Raw genomic sequence first — 21,130 nt, 5'->3', positions numbered from 1 at the left:
TTTAAATTAAAAGCATTGAAAAAATAATATAAAAAAACAAACAAAAAAATGAAAACAAAAAAAAAGTTTAAATTGCAAATGATTAAATGCAAAATTGCTTGAAAAAGAAAAGAAAAGCATATTATTCTATTACATATATTATATATATTTGTACAAACGATTTGTGTATATTTCTCCTGTTGTTGTATAAGTAGTATAACCAAGTGGAATACCTGCATGTCTTTCTGCACGTACTACATAATGTAAAAGTAAATCTTATTCAACCACGGTAGTAAAGTAAATACTGGTGTTCGATAATATGGCAGGCATCAGCCGTTGCCGAATCCTCCCACATATTTATCTTGCAACTGGAGGCACTCAATCTTGTCAGTTGAGAAGAATCTAAGTGATGAGTGATTAGGGAAAAATTGGGTACAATTTCTTCAAAAGATATATCATTACTTACCTTAACTGTAGATTATCATTGTTATTGTTCATTGTAATGGACTTTTATCCGGCCAGAAATAGGAATCGTTCCCTTGAGCTGCGTTCTCAGAGCTAACGGGAATTTTCTAGTTTCATTTCTTAATACCATTCACAATTTTGCACTAACACCCGATTTCACATTTGCACATCAAGGGGAACCTGTTTGCCGTAAAGGTTAATTACTAGTGACATATTATTTTTAAATGGCTAAAAAAACTAGCCATTTGCACATTTTACTTCGGCAGCATATTAACAAAACTAGCCATTTTCACATTTGCTTTAGTGCATATAAACACTGAAAACTTCTGAAATGCAGCAAATCTTTCTCTAGTTTCTCTTCGATGCTGAAACGCCCCCTAAAAGCTTATCGTCGACTGTTGTTTTGAAGTTCAACAGCTGATTAAAAATTTCTAGACCACCTATTGGCCGTGAGGGAAACTGTTGCGTAGTTTCGAAAATGAAAGCGGAAAAATTAAGCCGTCAAACAGCATCTGCGTCCTAGTTAAATATCCCTGCAATAATAGAAAGGTTAGACTTTCACCAAACACGCTCACTAGAATCCTTCAACTTCACCGGCCCCTAGCGATTCCATCATTCGTTTTCATGGTGGCCATTAATGATATTGCTATTTTAAAAACATGTCAATACTCTGAGCGTTGCTATGGTCAACCGCGCAGCTATTTCACACTTTGCAATTCTAGCGGACATAAAGAGAAAGTAAGTATATAATATGTACAAGGAATGGATAAAACTAACGCGAGGGTTTTTATTTTTGCATTGCAAAAGAACACTGAAAGAATGCGAAAAACTATTAAACATAGGATAGTTTTTGCCACATCCAATAAAACAAAAGCTATTCAGAAACCATGCTAGTTGGTTGCCGTTTTTTCTTCCGTATTGCATAAGCCCTAGTTTTCATATGGATAGTGAAATTGCAAGTTTGAATGAATATGTACGACAGTCACAAAATTGCTCGTTCGTTTTTAAAAAATTTTCTCAACCGTTAGGACGAGAGATTTATTTTTCGCAATGAAGCAACACAACAGAAGAGAAAGTTTAGAATTATTCATTATTCCATGCACGTCAATATTTTATCATTCAGTGATATCGTTCAGTGGAAGATAAACGTTCGGAAATATATCGGGCGTTTGATTGTGGTCCGTGGCCTTACCTGGAATTATTTTGAATTACTCATTCCATTCATGTCTGGTGACACAGCTAAGTTGGGTTTGTCCGCTTAGTACTAGTCAAGGAGTGGATCACGCCAATATTTCTCAACAAGCAGAAATCCAATACAATCATAGCGTTTTTATTCGTTGTCATAACGCACATCGATCTTGTCCGTTACATAAAGTCACATAAATTAAAATACAATAAAAATCAGGTAAAAACAAAATTGCAATCAATGCGGTCAAACACTTGGGTATGCTTCACTTGGCTGCACTGAAGCAGCAACTTCTTCTGTCACTGCGTCGCTCTCGGTTCCTGTTGGAGGATAAGATCCAGCTGGAACAATCTCACCACCTGGATACTGCATCACCCAGGTCTTTCTCCGCAAAACAGAAAAATGGCAATTTTGTTCCGCATATTAAAATAATTAATAATACCTCAGGTGCCGATGCTGCACTACCATATTGCACGTATTGTGGGCCAGCAGCACCATACCCACCAGTATAGAAGGCATATGGCTGCATAGCTGCGTTTACGTTGACAGGTACTGGAACTGGGGCAGCATAGGCTGAAGGAGCTGTGTAGGCTGCTGACACATCACCTGAGGCTGGGCCGGACATGGCATACGCAACAACAGGAGGTTGATAATACATCGAAGAATAGTCAAGCGGTTGTTGTTGTCCTCCCACTACAGCTCCAGAAGTGGCCAGTACAGGAGAGACGGGCAATAAACGACCGGACATGTCTGATGAAGCAGTGTCATCGGAGGCATACATCGGCACGTACACCTGCTTGGCTACAAGAATCACCTTTCGTTTGTTCGGTGCTGGTGTCACTTTGGCCAGCTTCTCATTTTTGTCAGATTTCAAATTGAGAAACCAGGCATCGCACACAACCAACAAGCTCAGCAATGACAAGGTAACAAGTACAGACTAATTCCGACAGAAAAATTAAATAAAATTCATCTTAAAAATTTAAACACACTAATAAATTTAAAATGAACTGCCTTACCTTCATGTCAAAATAGAGTAGTTTGGTGGATGGAGATAAAAGTTGATTTGCGTATGAAATGTAACATTACGTCTCGCTTTTATATGTCCACCTTGAGCCCACAAGTCACCTGTTGGCCTGAAGCAACTTGAGTTAATTAGTTTTTCAAGGTTGCAGACAGTCTCAGTTTAGGGTAAATGGCGGGAGCGACTATGACATCTACCTTAATTTTTAGCTAATGCAATTGGTAATGCATGGTTCGTTTGTTATTCACTTTCTCCCCCCCCCTTTCGTTTTATTCATATGTAAGTCCGCAGTTCAAGGATGATTTTCTCATTTTTTATGACATAACTTTTTCTAATATTTAAAGCTTTATTGAATAATGTCTTTCGATTCTCCTGTTAACTACCAGTAAAAATGAATACATCATTGACCAAGTGTTTAACGCTCGAACTTGAACTGTAACTTGATTTCGTTCGATTGTTATCTTAATACTATTTTTAAAAAATTTAAAAACACAGGTTTTTTTGGAGCAGAATCCATTTATTGATGAAATAAACAAAACAAATACAAAACAAATTTGGAACCAAAGTTTGATCCTAAAACATGACCGACGTTTTCTCATGTGTTGCTCCACTGAAATTGAACGACTCATTTAAGGATAAAATCCCCCGTATAGGTAGTCGTGTCACGGTCGCAAAAATGAAAACAACCAACACTTTCATCTTCTATCGCCCCCTCCCAACAGTTGTAAACATGGTAGAGAATGTTGGCAAGCACTTTTAATGAATATAAGTGCTATACCGTTACCCTCTTGCTCGTGCAAACAAGCTTGCCGGAGGAAGACAATTAGAATGGAAAGTGAATGGAAGAATCAATCTCGCGACAATGAACAACTCCATGTACGGGTTCGCCATTCAATTCAGTTGGAGTACCACACGGGATAAACGTCGTTACATGTTTTAGGTTTTTTACGTGCCAAAAAGATAAGATAATTCCACTGACAGAACAGTGATGACAAGAATAAGAAATGAAGATCATTCGCATTGCGCTAAAGGCGGAAATAAATTCAAGTTACATAACTGCAAAGGTGAATTTAACTCCGTCCTTGGGGAAACCAAATTTAGATCAAGACGGGGAGGTTGAATTATTTCGGGTGGATCATTGCGATATTGAGGATTTGGTTGCCCATACCTCTGCTCGACAAATGGAGTGGCCCCTTTGACCTGGGGCTGTGACTTTTGCCGCTCCCTTTCCTGTTTCTCCTTGTCTAATTCAGCGAGCAGCTTACGCAATGTCACCTGTGTCGGATGGTTGTATGTTCCGGTCAAATTCTCTTGCTTATTCTCCGTTAAGTCGCCATTTCGGTTCACGGGGCCAACCATATTGAATACCGGGTTATTGGTAACTCCTGGAGGTTGTTGAGTTACCCTGAATGGAACATCCCGATATTCAGAATTAAAAGGCACATATCCCTGTTCGACAGAAGGAGTGGCCTCAATACCCGGTGGTGGGGACGTTTGCGTTCCAGTATAGGAACCCCCCATATATGGTATGTTAAGCCCTTGGGCAGTCCTTCGCTCGTTCGTCAGTGAAGACCTGCGACCATGCCAAACAAGTTTCGAGAGTGGGATCTCATCGTTTGCTGGGCAACCATGTTCAGCCACATTTTGAGGTCGATGAGGTTCCAAAGCCTGGCGCTGATTGGCCGGTTGTTCATCGTAATAGGAAACGTCACGAGCCCAATGGCCGGTAGGTTCATGTGTCGAGACTTCGGACGTCAGATCTATAAGATCGCCAACCTCTTTCGCTACGAATACCTCTTGCCACGTTGTCCGTGGTGCATAATCGTAGACACGAGCTTCAGCTACAGGCTCTTGCGGCTGAGGTAGCGCGTGCGAGACGGGCGGCCAGCAAGGTTGCTCAGGTACAAAAGACGGAGATGTTTTTCGTGGGGGAGGTACGTACGAAACGGGCGGCCAATAGGGTGGGGGGGGGATAAAGTTAACCGGGGGCGGCCGGTTCCGATAAGCCTCAATGCCAGAATTACAGAATCCTTGCGGCATAAGGTCGTAGCGGACACCAGAAGCAGGTACCTCCACATCGGACATGTCGATGATCACGTCTGTGTTTACCTTAGTTTCGTGACGAGCTTGTGGTGGGGGTGCCACGTACGAAACAGGTGGACTATTAGACAGTGTAGGTAGATAATTGGATGGTTGTGGCCGGTTCCAGTAAGCGTCGATGCCTGAGTTACCGCCGCCTTGCGGCATTGGGTCGTAACAGACAGACGAGGACGATTTGGCTTCCGGTTCCACCTCATCTGGCATGTTGATAATGCAGGGCCTGGTCCCCTGACTTTCGGGACGGACTGGTGGTTCCATTGCTGGAACGTAGAGGGTCTTACCATAGGCTGGTACTGGTCGTGCAGATTTAAGCCGGGAATCATAACGGGCGTATGAGAACGATTTGGCTTCCGGTTCCACATTATCGGGCATGTCGATAATAAAATACTTGCTCTCGTGACTTTCGGGACGGACTGGTATTGCCGTGGGTGTAACGTGCAAGGGTTGTCCTGTAGATTGAAGGCGGGAATCAAAGTCAAGTGCCATTTCTGGCGTGTCGATATGAGGATTTTCGAGACTAACCTCGTCCTTTAGTTCGACGCCGATAATCTGCGCTATCCATACAGCGAATTTTTCCATTTTGAGATTTTTCTTACTTTTGGCTATGGTAGAAAAAACTTTAAATTTTTTCCCGTTTTCCACTTGCTTATCAGGAAACGAGCAAGAATCGCCGGGCGACTGTTTGAAATTTGGTATGATTTTATTTAGTTTTCAAAATTTCACTCAACCATAATCAGGTTTAATTCTGCGTTTACGCAAACTTCAATAAATTTCGCATCTTGTTCAAAATACTAATTAGTTCAAAAATAATATTTAGTTTGCATAATATATGATATTCATCGTGAAATAATGTTAACGATGACGACCTGTTGGATAGCATAATATAGTTTGCGCGGAATCAATTTAATTCTTGTTGAACGTCCTCCGGCGGCATTCTAACGCAATAGCTTGCGCGGAATCAATTTCATTCTTGTTGAACGCCCTCTGGCGGCATTTTAGTTTTCGCCCCCTTTTGCTTATTTTAGTTTATCTTACGAGTTTCTATTGCGCATTATATAACAAAAGTTTTGCAGCGATTCGACCTGTGTTTTTTTTAAGTGTTACCTGATAAAAAAAATTTTGATTTTCAATGTGATGGTGCACACTTCAGAAGCAACCTCAGCGTAGTATTTTAAACTGCGTCATCCCGTGCGCAACTGGAACATTTGGGCCTTTTAACCCTTTCAACACGATTTCTCATTTCTCCGTGTTGTTCGGCTTAGCATTTCCTTCGTTACGCATGAAACCAGTGTTTAAGTTTTATTGGCATTATAACATTAGCCGATACTATGGAAGGCATTGACGATAAGTGTTTCTTTGATGGACAGCCTTGGTTGATGCTGATGGCTGGAAGCAAGCTATAGCCTTCCTCAAGAACTTGCGTGTTCTTGGCTATAAGCTATAATTTGCCAAACGCCAGGAGGAACTTGCGCTGGTAGCTACTCTACAAGGTTATATACTAAATTATTCGCATTTTTGGTTTTCTTTGCTGACATTGCCACTCCACTTCAGATATACGGAGACTGCAGGCAGAGTGAAATATATTCAAAGTTGAGCTACGTCATTGGCTTTTTCTAATTCGTGCATTGAAATCTCATTTGAAACGTTTGTGAAAAACTGTGACAGTCGTTCATAGCGAGTGTCAGTTTCCGTCTCAGTAATCACTATTGAATATTGGTGTCCAAGTTTCAGTTGGCCAGAGTGAGAATCGTGAACAGGAAATTTAAACAAGGTGTAATGGGAAGTGTGTTGTTACTCCCACTGGCATTTTCACTCACGCTCAGTGTGATTTTCTTTTGTGCCAACTTCTCAACGATGTGGCTCGATGGCGATAAGACGACCCAAACACCATGCCTGCCATGAATCAAGCAAATCTGCAGATATTCTAGTACCATAAACTCTTTATCATACTATTGACTGTGTTTTATTGTATAAAATTTCTTCCGTCGGGACGTCGATGAATTGAGAAGCGTCTTTTCAGACTTACCTTACAGGGGGCTTAATTGCCGATCTAATTTCATGTGTCTCTTCGTCGCTTTGGCTTTTTCTCTTTGTCTTCCAACGAGATCAGAAAATGTTTTTACTAGTGCATTATCTTATCTTGTTCTTTAATTAACTTAATTTTTCTTGATGGTATAATCCACAATGGGTTATAGTCGATCGTTTTTAGATGACACACTACCGCCGTGCAATAATGGCTTCCTCGACAAGAAAAATTACCTCAATCCACCCTGCCACGCAAAATCGTTTGAAATTGGGGACACTGTCAAATGCATCGATAGACTTTTTGTACCGAACGCTAGCCAAAGAAATATTGAGGAACAGTCTATGCCATATCTTGTGCACTTTATTTTCGTTGGTGACTCCACAATACGTCAACATTTCTACAACTTCCTTAAGGTAAATTTTGTTAAATGTGGCAATTACTAATTATTTGTACTGTCATACCTTACGTATTTTAGTTCCTGCCGGACTACGACCTCGAATACGATCTACCGATCGGTTCGAAACGCGGAAAAATTCACACGGACGCGAATGTAACGAGCCGCATATTAAATTTCCGCGCTTCTTTTCATTGGGAACCGGGATTTTCAAACAGGACGAACGAGATTTTTTCGCAATGGACGTCCAAAGACGATGTTGTCAAAGTAATAGTTATCGGTAATTATATATCATTGCTAATATTGTTGTTCGCATGGAAATAATTTTCTTTTATATTGACTTTTCCTGCTAGGTATGTCCTTACATCACATCATGCACCTGCAAGAAGACAAGTCTCAATATTCAAAGTTTAAGACAGGATTGACTGATCTCATGCCAATTCTGGAACGTGTCGCTAAACATAACAAAGTTATTTGGGTAAAGCAGTACACCGCCATCGACAATCCTTTTATATCCAGAATCTTTTACAATCACATGAGCAACTTGGTTCAGATCAGGCCATCCATTTATCAGTTCAATTCATTGATTGACAACATCTTAAGGTATATCACCGTGTGTATTGGCATTGAAAATCATGTGACCGAGATTTGATTTTTGTTATTCTTTAGGGACAGTGGGATCACCCTGTGGAATAAAGGTGATTGGATCGTTGATGGATACATCCGTAGTTATTTCATCCTACCACGTTACGATCTTGAATTTACGGGAAAGGCTCTGGTCTCTCCGATATCACCTACGTCCTTGGCGAACCTCTTTCTAATTTCGCTTTCTTTAACTATCTCTATAACGGAACTTAACGCATCCTTTCGACCTCCAAAACAACTGAAGGCAGGGGGGGGGGGGGGGGGGGGGGGAATTTACCTGTCGTCTCAAGTGCAATGCATAGCTGTATAAGGTCGGCTGTTGTACAGACCGAATTTTTCGGACCAGGCCGTGATGTGTTGGGGGCACTGCATGTCGTGCTGGCGGCAGCACCTGTCCGCTGCTGCATAGCCGCCCAGGTTAGGTGGTCCATCGGCCCGATTACCTTTACCGCACCATTTCGTGTGGGGAACTATGTAGAGATCATCTGCTTCACGCCTTCTCCTACAAATACGCAAAAGGAGGTTCGAGGTTCGCATTTTGCTGATTCAACTCCATTGTGTAGGGATCTTTTGTTTTTTTGCTGTTATGATGAGATGGTTGTTGTAAAGAAGGTTTCGAATAGCCGGAAGACGCAAGACAACTTGAAATGTGTGTGTGTTAATCAAGAATAGAATTCCCCGAGAAAAACGAAAACAAAAAGACTAAGGGACAGCAACGAATGAGAGAAGCCGAAACAAGTCTCAGATTAAAGACATCTGACATCTGGAAAACGGGCTATGAAAGTGGGTTTTTGTTTTTAAAGAAAAAGCTGAGACTAAATTGTGTTTAGTGGTGGAAAGACGTGCATGCCTTTTGTTTTCTTTAACATTTTCGAGAAGACTTTTGTACACCTCGCTAATAGTTTCCCAAACCAAACTTACCAATTGATATTGGTAAGCTAAAATAATGGTCTAAAATTAGACTATACAATCCCAAGTACTGCAACTCGTGCAGTTCGTACTTCATCTCTCATCGCAGTCGCACGCAGATATCGTGATTGGTCGGTTGTTGGTGATGTCGTATTCTGGTTTGGTACTCCCGATGGTTTCCGGACAGTGGTCGTGTCGACGGCAGCAACGGTCCAGTGCCTGTTCAGCTCCCAAATCCTTGTACTGGGTGGCACGATGCCCGGAACCGCACCAAATCGTTCCAGGCATCATCATGATATCGCGTTTCCTCCTGCTCCGTTGGTAATAACGCAAGGTGTTGACTCCAAAACCAATGATATTCCAAAATAATGCCCTTCTCCCCGTCCCTCCATAAAATCTTGAAATCTTATGCTAACCCTCTTTGTACATTTCCAAGTCCAAAAGCAATGAAAAAAGGAAGGAAAAAAGGCTGAAATTTGTAAAACGAAAGGTAGTGATCCACCAGAGGGGAAAAACAAGAAACCCAGTTAGTAAGATAAACCACAGAGTTAAAATTTACAATGTAAGACAATATACAAGAAGTAGATTTGAGTAGAACTCAGGTAGATGAATCTGGTTTATGATTTCCAAGAAATGCTGGAAGCAAGGACGGATGGGTTAACTAATCTACTCTCGTACCTGACAGATGACTGATCCTCAGATTGACGGGCAGCCTTGCGCATACGTGAGTGAAGCTGGCGGCATTCCGCTTTCATTCGACGGTAAACAACTGATCGTGCAAAATCTTCGGCAAGTCAGACCGTTTTTCAATAATGCGAATGGAAGTGTTGTGACCGATGGATGATAACTTTCGATATTCGTCAGTCAATTTCTCTTGGAAGGCAATGGCCGTCTCCATATCTGTGATGTATTCGCAATCTTGCAATGACAGGTCAGCGTCGTATATCAGCTGAATCAAATGACGTCCGTCAGTCATTTGGCGGAGCACAGCTCCTTCTCTGTTTGACAACAAGTGAGCCATCATTAGTATAATGTAATGTTAAAGGAATATAAAACGAAAGATTATTTACTTGGTCCCGTTGAGCGTGAAGACCGCGGCCGTTTCCTTAAGCGCGTTTCCATTGAATGAAAACCGGCGCTCCACCTCACCATCTTCGAGCACGTCAAAAGCGTAAAAATTGGGCATCACCGGATCCACTCCGGTTTCGCTCAATGTGGCAGCTTCCAACCCGATCGTCGTACAAAGAGCGAAAAAAATAATAGCCAAATGCGCACAATCTTAGCCATGATTTTTGAGTTTCGGTTTGGACGGAGCAGATAGAATGTTCGAGTTGAAAGCGCCAGACGAGACTGCCGCTTCAATGGCTCAAGCCGTTCCACCACTATGATGAAAATAATGATCTCAAATGGAAAAGGAGGGATCTCCGCAGGTGATGACCAGGTAAACGGAGCAATCCACAGCAGATGGAAGCTCCAATAGGAGTCGTCAGATTTGCTGACGTCAAATGGCACCATATTCAGACAGATTTCCCCCTGACGGATCCTTCACTCGAATACACGGGTCTACCCTTCAGGCTACCGAACCGGCCTCTGGTTTCGTCCAATCCAGCACTTCTAACAACTCTGTATTCCGTGACGTCAAATCGTACGACCTCCCCTTCCCTCTCCAATTACACCGCCAGCGGATGAAAAGAATAGAAGAAAAAAATTGGATATGTGCCTTCACTTAGCATTCCTTCCCTTTCTCTCCCTTCACTATGCCTTTTTCGGCCGAAAATACGAAATTCTATATGGCGGCCTTTAATTATCTGTTCGGCCTTGTTATCGGCCTTACTCTTTTTTATTCTTGTACTCGCTCGCGGCGTATGGTATTCATTAATGCGCTCAATAATAGTAAAGAGGATGGCAATTGAGCCGGCCAAGTGAAAAGGACGCATCATTTTGTCAGAAAGAGATTACAGTGTGAAACCATCTCGGATTTCTTTCGCTGTCGACTAGAACATTCGGTAGCGTCCGTGCCATCCGCGTGATCACAATCTCAAGAGCCCTCATAGTTCTCCGGTCTAGGAAATCCCGATTAGACCATAACGGAGACGCATCTGCTTACATGCCCCTCTAGCGTTACGCTAGTAATAACGAGCATTAGAACAGATGCGCAAAGTTCATTGGGCACAAACAGCGGAAGATCAACTAATTCCACATATGGCATCAATTTCTTTCCTTTTGTCAAAAGAAAAAAATAAAGGTCTTTCCGCTGCTCAAGTGACTCGTGTTTAATTTTGATTGGTGGAACTCTACGGCCACGTGGAAACACTTTCCGTAAATAGAATTCGTCAAACAGGCAAATCGCGGATCACAACAAAAATGTTTTAAAGTCCAGAACGCAAGGATAAAGGGGGAAAAACAATGAATATCTCAGAAATAAGACATCGTGGTTCACGTTTGAAGTTCGAGATACAATGTTTTAGAAAGTCCACTTCGTCTGAACTGGTTGAAATTTCCAAAGATCAGGATGGCAAACCTGGGACAAGTTACTAAAATCAGATGCGCTCGATCTAAACGCCGGTAGAGAGTCGTAGGTCGGTCCGCCAACCGCAATAAAGTCCAACGAAGACATGAGTTGATGTGAGGTAACCTTGCAGTCGGTAGCACCGTGAGAACGGTGACTCAACGCATGGAAAGGATAAGTGCCGTTAGCAGGATTCAGATCGTTACGAGCCGAGATGGCGTTTTCTCCAGAATATTTCGGATCGCATTTGTCGCAGCGAGAAAGCGGGTCACCGTACTTTTCCACGAGTGCTGGTGTGCCAGAAAGATTAAAGATGGTGGGAAAATATGGGCTGTTATTCGATGGCTAAAATGATTTAGATCTCAACACGTCAGTCATATCACGAGATTCAATTAGAGTAGGCAACTGTTCGAGAACCCAAAAGAGACCATCGCGAAGAGGTTTGCCAGGCTTGAAGAGTTTATAATCGACAATCATCCATTGATTATTGTAAGTGCCGCTATTATGGCGTCCAAAAACATCTGTCCATTCTTTGCCTGATTACCAATAAAGAAAACGTCAAGGCACTACCTTACTTTAAGTTAAAAGGCTCTAATACCGGTTGAAGCGAGGCGATTTGCGACCATGGACCGAACTCCTTCAAGAACTTGTCCGGTGGGTTTGATGTACTTGAATAGCTCTTCGTCTGGAAGTATGAAAAAAATAATCATTTATCTCTATGCAATATGCATAATCATGAAAACGTTTACTGTTATTTCCAATGGTAGTTTCCATGGAAACGAGGCCAGAAGAAATGACGGTGAAATCGTCTCCTGAGTATAACAGGCCGGGTAAGAAGAAAACGACATGGATGGCCTGGAATAAGTGCTGAGTTTTCGTCGGCCGTTTGATGTACTTCCAGGCTGTATTTCTTCAAAATTCTGATCAATGATTCGTAACCGTTCCATGTAACGTGGGAAGTGTAGATGTCTGATGTTTCGGGAAGCACTTTCATTAAGGCGGAGCACGACGCAACCATATGACGTCGACCAACTATATTTAGTCGCCAGTCCTTGTTCACTTGTCGAGGAACAAACATTTGTTCAAACTCTTCCATATCTCCAAAGATATTGAACCAACTTTGAACGAAGATAGAAGAGATTTATGCATGAAAAATATTAAAACATTTGCTATATTAATGTTAACTTACAGAAATCCATAGCTTCCCATTGAATGGCCAGCATTAACTGCGGCTTTTTCCCAACCAGTTGCCATTCCTTCCATTTGCTCGTAGAACAAACCAACCTAAAGAATTGCATTTTACACAATTCAGAATGGCGTGAAATTTAAAACAATTATTTACAAAATAAGATAACTAAATAGGCTGTGGGTGACTAATACCTGATGCCAGAATGGACTTGTGTTTCTCAGTTTTTTGTACATCTTGTTAACCCATTTTGTATTTGTAGTCAGAAAAGTACGGAGCTTGCTACAGTAGCCATCTCGCCCCTGACAATAATCTTGAAGGGTATTCAAGTGCGAGAAATAGATAAGCTCATGGGTAAGATAGCCTTCTAGGAAGCCAGCTGCCTTAGACTGCATAGTATCTGGAAAGTTCCCATTGGTCCAGACCTCAAAATTTGCCCCATATAATATTTTTTTCGTCTGCACTCTGCTTTGCTCTTGCTGTTATACATTTTGTTGTTTTAGAGAAAGTTTGACATTTGGTCAAGTTTGGACATTGCCGTTCAAATTTTGCCCAGAGTCAATAAGGTTTCACATTTGGCTGGATAGTAAAAAATATAACCTTGTTGTTACGGCAAGAAATGGAAAAGTTAACATTGATTTCCGGGGCATTATTTCTTACAGCCGATATATTTGCCATTGTTGCACTTGCCCTACCATTTTGGATTGTAACAGACGTAGGAGGTATGAGCATACCATTATTAATATTAAAACAATTTCATGTTCTGTATGATGGCTAACTTCAGAAGCTCTTTATTGTTAATATATGCAATGGATGATGGATATACCAACAGGAGAAACTTCTTTTGGGATTAATGTGGACTTGCACCACTCTATATAATCGGCCAAAAGTATGTTTCTCCCCTGATCTTCCACCAGAATGGATGATGGCACTTGTTTGTATCTTCATCGGCTGTGTTTGCATAACTACAACCGTTGTTCTTCTGATCTCAAGTCATTGGGATTACAATGTTGTACCCTATGCAAGATGGGTGGGATTTGCAGCAAGTAAAAGAAATTCTTGTTCAATTTTGTTTCAACTATTTTATTTATCTATTTATTTTTGTGCCTATGCAGTGGTTTTATTCTGCCTAGCTGCTGTCATCTTTCCTCTGGGATTTTCCATGTCTGAAATTGGAGGAGAGCCATACCAATTACCAAATAGTTTTCAAGTTGGACTTTCATACATTTTTTTTGTTCTAGCATTGTGGATCACTGTCATTTCTGAATTGTTTGCTGGTAAGGTCTGTTTGCCTCATTTTTAAAAACTCCTGAAGTCTTGTCTGATTCTTCCTGAGAGCGATGAACCTAAACTATTGTAAAACTCTATTGTAAAACCCATCGCACAACACATTGTATTTGCGTCATCTTCGGGGTGGTATGTTTGACTAATGGATCTCATTACAAATTTTATTTTTTTTTGTATTTCCTTTTTTCTTCTTGGAGATGACACACATTTTCTTAAAAAAGACAACCGTTAATAACGTGAAACCTAGGGGAGAAGCTTCAATTTTAATTTGTTTTTTCTTAATTAAGGACCAAGGAAACCCCTACAAGTTTCTGCTGGCGTTCGATAATCTGGTAGACATTAAACCGTTTCTTACCTTAGTTTAATACTTATAACACGGCCGTTGAAGCCATGGTGTTTTTATCTGAAACGTATGGTCCAACTTTACACGATGACCGTGGGAGCAATACTGGTAAGAAACGCTCATCACAGTCGAATAAGTAACACGTTAAAGTTTGTGAAATAGAAAATTCTATGTTTGATTATATGAACAAAGAATATGATAGTGTAACTCGTATATCTGGACAGAATATCATTTGATTCCATTTCTGGGAGGATTCGGTTAATCTACTGATAAGTGGTAGTCAACATCAGACTTGTTTCCATCCTCGTTTTCAATAACATGAAGATTTGTTTTTTCTTAATTAAGGACCAAGGAAACCCCTACAAGTGCTTGCTCACCTGGCTTGACCTGTCCTGAACACTGTCCAGGAAAACATCGCCAGTACTTCGTAGGGGTAGTCGTGGATTAATAAATAAACTTCAACCAAATTAATGGGATTTCGGATATTACTGGCGCAGAAACTCGCAATAGCAATACGTATGAATTGCCCTGCAGTCATTTGATTGAATGGGATGTTATTACGCTTTAGTAATTTTCCAAAACAAGATTTTCCTACCTGTTGGCCATTGCGAAAACTAAGATCCTCGGTTGAGATGGAGACCGTTGGAGCTTTGGGAGGGGGAGACTCTTCACTGGGATTTATACAAACTTCCGTTGTGCCAACACTTATCTGTAAATAAAAATGCATTGTCCATATATTTTGCTCACATTCAAAAAGCAATATGACTCACCTGCATAATTGGCGAGGAGACGTCTTTTCTTTTTTTATGTCCAATTTGTAATAGAAGGGTTTCGACTTTCACCGGTTCCCGACAGCCATTTACTGTGGCATATGTAACGATTCATAAATTTTTTTACAATGAATAAAAGTAACCACAGAGCTTTTACCTTTTGGATCATAGAATCCAAGAAAAGTCAATGTCATAAATTTAGACCGAGTATTTACATCATTCTGAGAATTCTTTTGAATTTTGTTGTCTAGCAAATTCACCAGTTTGCAAGTTTTCCTGTTTTGATGGTTTCTGGTGCACCTTCCATTCATGTAGCTCAGAGTACGATGAAGGAAAATGGGCTATTGGAGTTAAAAATTTATTCCAATTCAATTTTAACTTTATTTAACATTTAATAAATACTACCGAAAGAAAGTGAGGTGTGCGAAGATACCTATAGATCTGAGTGGGTTCTAAAAACAGTATGTGTGAGTAATACAGGAAAACCAAACAGAAACAAGAATAAAAAGGGAATTAGATGATAGCACAAAAAAATTGCATGATTGCACATTCTTATGGATATTTTTTAATGATCGAAACACCTGTTGCAGTTTAGACCAAGCCTAAATCAGTTTTAAAAAATGTAATTTCACTTTAGATAAGTTAGCCGCGTACTTTCAAAAGCTTGAAGAAAGAGTTCATGATCTGCTTGAGTGCTTGAACGGAATCAGCAACCCGACCGTTATTAGTGGTGGTGCCTCCTTTGGATGACGACGAGTGATCTGTGTCTCTTTCCTTTTTTTTAGGCCCCATGACGTTTGTTATTATAGAACCACAAACTTCCTTCACATACAGGCTGAGTTTGTCGAGATAAAATCGACTAAAACTAAAACACAAGATGACAGTTAAAAAAAAAACCATTAATTTTTTTTTTATCGGAGGACCCCAAACAACAATCAGCCGCGAATATAATTGTACTACATATCACAACGGGTTGCCAAATTTCTTTTATTTTCAAAGTTTTTGAAACCGTAAAAAAATAACAGTTGATTTTTGGGTTTCAGAGATTACAGTTGATATATTGAAAATCAAATGTTTTGCTCTGAAGGTGCAGTATAATAATCTACAGTATTTTTTTATTGATTAGAAATTAGCGTGGGCGAATGCGAGAACCGAGCGGCGACTACCGACTACGAGTTCCCACTCCCCCAAAACCTGAGGAGGCTCGGCTGCCAAAGGCAATATTTTTTTCGTCTGCACTCTGCTTTGCTCTTGCTGTTATACATTTTGTTGTTTTAGAGAAAGTTTGACATTTGGTCAAGTTTGGACATTGCCGTTCAAATTTTGCCCAGAGTCAATAAGGTTTCACATTTGGCTGGATAGTAAAAAATATAACCTTGTTGTTACGGCAAGAAATGGAAAAGTTAACATTGATTTCCGGGGCATTATTTCTTACAGCCGATATATTTGCCATTGTTGCACTTGCCCTACCATTTTGGATTGTAACAGACGTAGGAGGTATGAGCATACCATTATTAATATTAAAACAATTTCATGTTCTGTATGATGGCTAACTTCAGAAGCTCTTTATTGTTAATATATGCAATGGATGATGGATATACCAACAGGAGAAACTTCTTTTGGGATTAATGTGGACTTGCACCACTCTATATAATCGGCCAAAAGTATGTTTCTCCCCTGATCTTCCACCAGAATGGATGATGGCACTTGTTTGTATCTTCATCGGCTGTGTTTGCATAACTACAACCGTTGTTCTTCTGATCTCAAGTCATTGGGATTACAATGTTGTACCCTATGCAAGATGGGTGGGATTTGCAGCAAGTAAAAGAAATTCTTGTTCAATTTTGTTTCAACTATTTTATTTATCTATTTATTTTTGTGCCTATGCAGTGGTTTTATTCTGCCTAGCTGCTGTCATCTTTCCTCTGGGATTTTCCATGTCTGAAATTGGAGGAGAGCCATACCAATTACCAAATAGTTTTCAAGTTGGACTTTCATACATTTTTTTTGTTCTAGCATTGTGGATCACTGTCATTTCTGAATTGTTTGCTGGTAAGGTCTGTTTGCCTCATTTTTAAAAACTCCTGAAGTCTTGTCTGATTCTTCCTGAGAGCGATGAACCTAAACTATTGTAAAACTCTATTGTAAAACCCATCGCACAACACATTGTATTTGCGTCATCTTCGGGGTGGTATGTTTGACTAATGGATCTCATTACAAATTTTATTTTTTTTTGTATTTCCTTTTTTCTTCTTGGAGATGACACACATTTTCTTAAAAAAGACAACCGTTAATAACGTGAAACCTAGGGGAGAAGCTTCAATTTTAATTTGTTTTTTCTTAATTAAGGACCAAGGAAACCCCTACAAGTTTCTGCTGGCGTTCGATAATCTGGTAGACATTAAACCGTTTCTTACCTTAGTTTAATACTTATAACACGGCCGTTGAAGCCATGGTGTTTTTATCTGAAACGTATGGTCCAACTTTACACGATGACCGTGGGAGCAATACTGGTAAGAAACGCTCATCACAGTCGAATAAGTAACACGTTAAAGTTTGTGAAATAGAAAATTCTATGTTTGATTATATAAACAAAGAATATAATAGTGTAACTCGTATATCTGGACAGAATATCATTTGATTCCATTTCTGGGAGGATTCGGTTAATCTACTGATAAGTGGTAGTCAACATCAGACTTGTTTCCATCCTCGTTTTCAATAACATGAAGATTTGTTTTTCTTAATTAAGGACCAAGGAAACCCCTACAAGTGCTTGCTCCCCTGGCTTGACCTGACCTGAGCACTGTCCAGGAAAACATCGCAAGTATTTCGTAGGGGTAGTCGTGGATAAATAAATAAACTTCAACCAAATTAATAAGAAGTTTGACCGCAAACTCTGTTGTTGAAACCAGTACAGGATAATCTACGACAAAAGCAAATCATCAAAGAATTGGTTTGTAAAATTTCACATTTTCCTAGACACAGTTTTTGAATGAACAAAGCTCATTTTTTACTTCTAATTAAAAATTACAACATACAACAGCAATCAACGAACATTAATAATAAACGTAACTAAACATCTGAATTCTCCCTCCGTTTAGTGCATATGCCATTGCCTAAATGGCTATGGCAGCTCGATCGTCAATTGATAGTGTGTGTTGGATGCCCATAGCCGATGAGAACCGTCGAAAATTTCGAATATAACAAATGAACAATGTGTTCCACATCGGATTGATTCATTTTACGAAAATATGATGATAATTTTTTCACGCCATCATTACAGGTGATTGTTGCATGTACAATCTCTACGCTATTTCATATTTAAGACAACTTTCTTACTTTACAAGATGTTTCTTTATAAAATTCATTCATTCTCTTACAAGCCCATGTAGACTGGATGACTATAGGTCAACTCCGACGCAGCGTCTAAATTTCGCCATCTCATACAAGTTCTCATCACCAAGCTTTGATTTTGAATAGGAAAGATCTTGGGGGACGCGTCTTGACGCGGTGTAGCATTTCGTGTATGCAATCAGATTAGTTTTTTTCTTTTTGCTAACGTGAATGGTACTTTTCAGAAGAAAATATGGCGCTTTTCACGCTTGCATATTTTAGAGAAATAAGAAAAATGGTGGTTTGTGAAACAAATCAGTTCGTTCTGTCAGCTATTTGAGGATGTTTTATTGATGTGCCGTTTTTACGGGTGGAGCTCGGCAACGGTCGATTACGAGGCTAGGTTTTTATCGCGGTTGGGTGATAGAGTTGCCTTTCGGTGAAAAGTTTTAAATCGTTATGTGAGTCGTTATGCGTATACGACCATAGGTGAAGTGAGTTTTGCCACTTTCCTCTGTGACCAGGAACGTGATGTAATTTTTAAGTGTATTTTGAAAACTGGCGAAACTCTAAAAACTGATAGTGTCAATGAATGCCAAATGATATGACCCCATTTTTGTCTAGCATCTTTTTTTTTTCGTTCGTTTTTAATTTTAAAATATTCCCTTTTCAGGTAATCGCAGGAAATACGAACTCGTACGTGGCCGAGAAACGCGAACTGGATCCGGTGTTGATCGCCCGCAAGCTTCGCTTCTTCCCGTACAGCCATCACCGTCGAACTGTCTGCATGCGAGTGGAAATTTACGGCTGCCCGTGGTACGTAATAAGACCCTGTCGTCTCGCAAGAGACGCATTCATTTTGCACTAAAAAAACATTTTTGTGTGTGTCTTATTTAACTACGTCATATCATAAACTCGTGAAGCAAATGTTGCTGCTAGCCGACCGTCCATTCACGATGTGTAATGTTCGATCTGTTGTGGGTTTTTCTTTCTCCTTTGAAGGTCTGAAGGCATTGCCAGCTATCAGATGACGCAGGGAGATCAACGAGGAGCCGGTTGGCAATTCTACGATGCCTCTTACGACGGCATCTGCGGCTCTTTCCTGTGCCAGGGACTCGGCCAGTTGACAGACGGCAAACTCGGTCCCGACAATTTCAAAGCCAGTTATTACGACCAAGATCGAGGTAAAGATTTATGCCAAGTATCAGTTTTCTTGTCCCGACATTGCGTCATCGTTTTCATGGCCTTTTTTTTCTCTCTCCTCGCTTTCCTTCTTTCTTCTTTGTTCGTTTTATGATCGACCGTTTGAAGGCTGGGTCGGGTGGCGTAACGACTCGCGCAACGGCCAGCCCGTCGATATCGTTTTCGAGTTCGATACGGTGCGCGATTTCACTTCGCTGAGCATCTTCGCCAATAACCAGTTCACCAAAGATGTCCAGGTAGGGTCGTGTTCTTTGAATGAATTTGCGATGTTTTAGATCTTCTCCGAAATGCAAGTGCATTTCAGCGTTGGCGGACAAATCTACCCGGGCGAGCCGATTATCTTCCGTCCGCCAGAGGACCGAATTTTCGAGAATTCACGGAACATCAGCGTTAAGCTTCACCACCGAGTCGGACGCTGCGTCAAACTGCGTTTGTCTTTCCCGGCTGCTCCGGCTCGCTGGATTCTCATCAGCGAGGTCTCTTTCCGCTCCGAAGTGGCCGCCAGAAATTACAAGACCGAAGTGGATGGCAGTCCCGTCACTCCACCAGCCGCCGCACCCATTCCGCCCGTCTCCAATTTGCCACTCCCGCCAAGTGGTCACGAAGTCGGCATCAACGCCGGCTCGCAGGATCAAGTCAACGGTAACGAACACGATCAAATCTTTTTTTTTAAGGCGTAGTCTTTATTATCCGATCTAATGATTTTACAGCCTTTTTTTTCACGACATTTTTCCATTGAATGTCACTTTAAATAATCGTTTTATTATTTATGAGTGTCATCATTAAGAGGAAAAGCATTTCACGTAACTCCCAAACAGTTTCATCAAATTTTCCACGACGTTTTCATTTGGGATAAGACGGGGCTTGTTTAAAAACACGTGCGCACCAAGTTCGTGAGTTGAGACAAAAAGCAACCGCTCTCCCTTGTTTAAGTTTGAAAAAAAAACACCCTCGTAATGCTTCAAAAATATCTTTGATGTTTCGATACGCACACGCGAGCCCGTGTGTCAAAGAGCGGAATGCCCGCTATTCGTGACGGTGACATCCGCTATTAGGTTTCCTGCGTTCTTATTCCCATCAAACCAACACAGGGCAAAAGACACACTAGCCGTCTTTTTCTTTGTTGCCAGTCTCTCGTTATTTACAGCCGTCATACGACATTTCTTTTTTACATGGCCTAATGGGGATCGAGTTTCACAGCGAATTCTAATACAAACATGTGACTTTTATATATCAATTTATACACAAGTTGGACGATGACCATTATTTCTTTACGAAAAAGAATTAACAATGTGTCAGCTTCAACTTCATTAATTTTTTACATTATTCGGCACACTTTTGTTTGCCGAATACTGCTCAATGTAACGATATTAAGTTTACGCACCCCCAAAAAACGAATAGCAATTGTAATTAATATTTCTTGGGACTAGGATTCAGCTAATAACCTTGACACTTTACCCTTCACAATAGGAGAACGTACAGTGGCCGAACTTTCTTCGTTGGCTGGCTACCAAACTAATGCTAACTAAAAGGCTTATTTTAAGGAAATTTTTTTAAATGACGTGTCGCTTTGGAATTTAGGATAATGAACTTTGTTTTTTTAGTTGATTGAAACAAAAACAAACTTAATTGCTGCATTTTGTAGCTCCCTTGGCTTGAACAGCAAGGGAGTCTCCAAACAATAACATGAAAAAACCATCTCAAGCAATTTATGTGCCCCCACCACGTAAATCTTCCATGCAGAACCATTGTCAGTGATGACATTCAGGAATGT

The 21,130-nt window shown here is 40.6% G+C and overlaps 6 protein-coding genes, 1 long non-coding RNA gene and 2 pseudogenes across 7 annotated transcripts; 4 read left to right on the top strand and 5 right to left on the bottom strand.

The window, feature by feature from the left end:
• Positions 1 to 98: 98 nt before the first annotated feature.
• Positions 99 to 1,036, bottom strand: LOC130700810 (uncharacterized). The gene is made up of 2 exons (XR_009003886.2): positions 446 to 1,036; positions 99 to 381 (listed from the first exon to the last, which is right to left on the bottom strand). It is a non-coding gene; the product is annotated as an uncharacterized LOC130700810 (long non-coding RNA).
• A 722-nt stretch (positions 1,037 to 1,758) lies between these two features.
• Positions 1,759 to 2,744, bottom strand: LOC130700803 (uncharacterized). The gene is made up of 3 exons (XM_057522790.1): positions 2,647 to 2,744; positions 2,073 to 2,567; positions 1,759 to 2,011 (listed from the first exon to the last, which is right to left on the bottom strand). Exons 1-3 carry the CDS (start codon positions 2,650 to 2,652, stop codon positions 1,877 to 1,879), a joined length of 636 nt encoding a protein of 211 aa, XP_057378773.1. The 5' UTR covers positions 2,653 to 2,744; the 3' UTR covers positions 1,759 to 1,876.
• A 3,090-nt stretch (positions 2,745 to 5,834) lies between these two features.
• Positions 5,835 to 8,057, top strand: LOC130700860 (uncharacterized; the record flags this gene model as incomplete). Its single annotated transcript, XM_057522842.2, has 5 exons — positions 5,835 to 6,678; positions 6,947 to 7,190; positions 7,253 to 7,451; positions 7,525 to 7,774; positions 7,841 to 8,057. Coding segments are annotated over exons 1-5 (948 nt in total), but the record flags the coding sequence as incomplete, so codon positions are not given.
• Positions 8,058 to 8,089: 32 nt separating this feature from the next.
• On the bottom strand, positions 8,090 to 10,665 carry LOC130700859 (group 3 secretory phospholipase A2-like; annotated as a pseudogene).
• Positions 10,666 to 11,035: 370 nt separating this feature from the next.
• LOC130700858 (putative phospholipase B-like 2) lies at positions 11,036 to 12,955 on the bottom strand (annotated as a pseudogene).
• LOC130700807 (uncharacterized protein C16orf52 homolog A-like) lies at positions 12,858 to 13,883 on the top strand. Its single transcript, XM_057522793.2, is given in 4 exon segments — positions 12,858 to 13,142; positions 13,253 to 13,263; positions 13,265 to 13,466; positions 13,536 to 13,883. Coding segments are annotated over 4 exon segments (504 nt in total). The 5' UTR covers positions 12,858 to 13,039; the 3' UTR covers positions 13,724 to 13,883.
• LOC130700808 (polycomb protein SUZ12-like) lies at positions 13,800 to 15,793 on the bottom strand. The gene is made up of 6 exons (XM_057522794.2): positions 15,475 to 15,793; positions 15,226 to 15,272; positions 14,978 to 15,161; positions 14,821 to 14,912; positions 14,646 to 14,759; positions 13,800 to 14,578 (listed from the first exon to the last, which is right to left on the bottom strand). The coding sequence occupies exons 3-6, from the start codon at positions 15,129 to 15,131 to the stop codon at positions 14,495 to 14,497; spliced, it is 444 nt and encodes a 147-aa protein (XP_057378777.1). The 5' UTR covers positions 15,132 to 15,161; positions 15,226 to 15,272; positions 15,475 to 15,793; the 3' UTR covers positions 13,800 to 14,494.
• A 202-nt stretch (positions 15,794 to 15,995) lies between these two features.
• On the top strand, positions 15,996 to 17,058 carry LOC130700806 (uncharacterized protein C16orf52 homolog A-like). Its single transcript, XM_057522792.2, is given in 4 exon segments — positions 15,996 to 16,317; positions 16,428 to 16,438; positions 16,440 to 16,641; positions 16,711 to 17,058. Coding segments are annotated over 4 exon segments (504 nt in total). The 5' UTR covers positions 15,996 to 16,214; the 3' UTR covers positions 16,899 to 17,058.
• A 2,102-nt stretch (positions 17,059 to 19,160) lies between these two features.
• LOC130700802 (discoidin domain-containing receptor 2-like) lies at positions 19,161 to 20,040 on the top strand. Its single transcript, XM_057522789.1, has 3 exons — positions 19,161 to 19,337; positions 19,465 to 19,592; positions 19,632 to 20,040. Exons 1-3 carry the CDS (start codon positions 19,181 to 19,183, stop codon positions 20,034 to 20,036), a joined length of 690 nt encoding a protein of 229 aa, XP_057378772.1. The 5' UTR covers positions 19,161 to 19,180; the 3' UTR covers positions 20,037 to 20,040.
• Positions 20,041 to 21,130: the final 1,090 nt, after the last annotated feature.

This window comes from Daphnia carinata, chromosome 9 (genome assembly GCF_022539665.2).
Source record: "Daphnia carinata strain CSIRO-1 chromosome 9, CSIRO_AGI_Dcar_HiC_V3, whole genome shotgun sequence".
NCBI lineage: Eukaryota > Metazoa > Arthropoda > Branchiopoda > Diplostraca > Daphniidae > Daphnia > Daphnia carinata.
The sequence above is the reverse complement of the archived record's forward strand: the minus strand, read 5'-3'. Positions and strand labels throughout refer to the sequence as shown.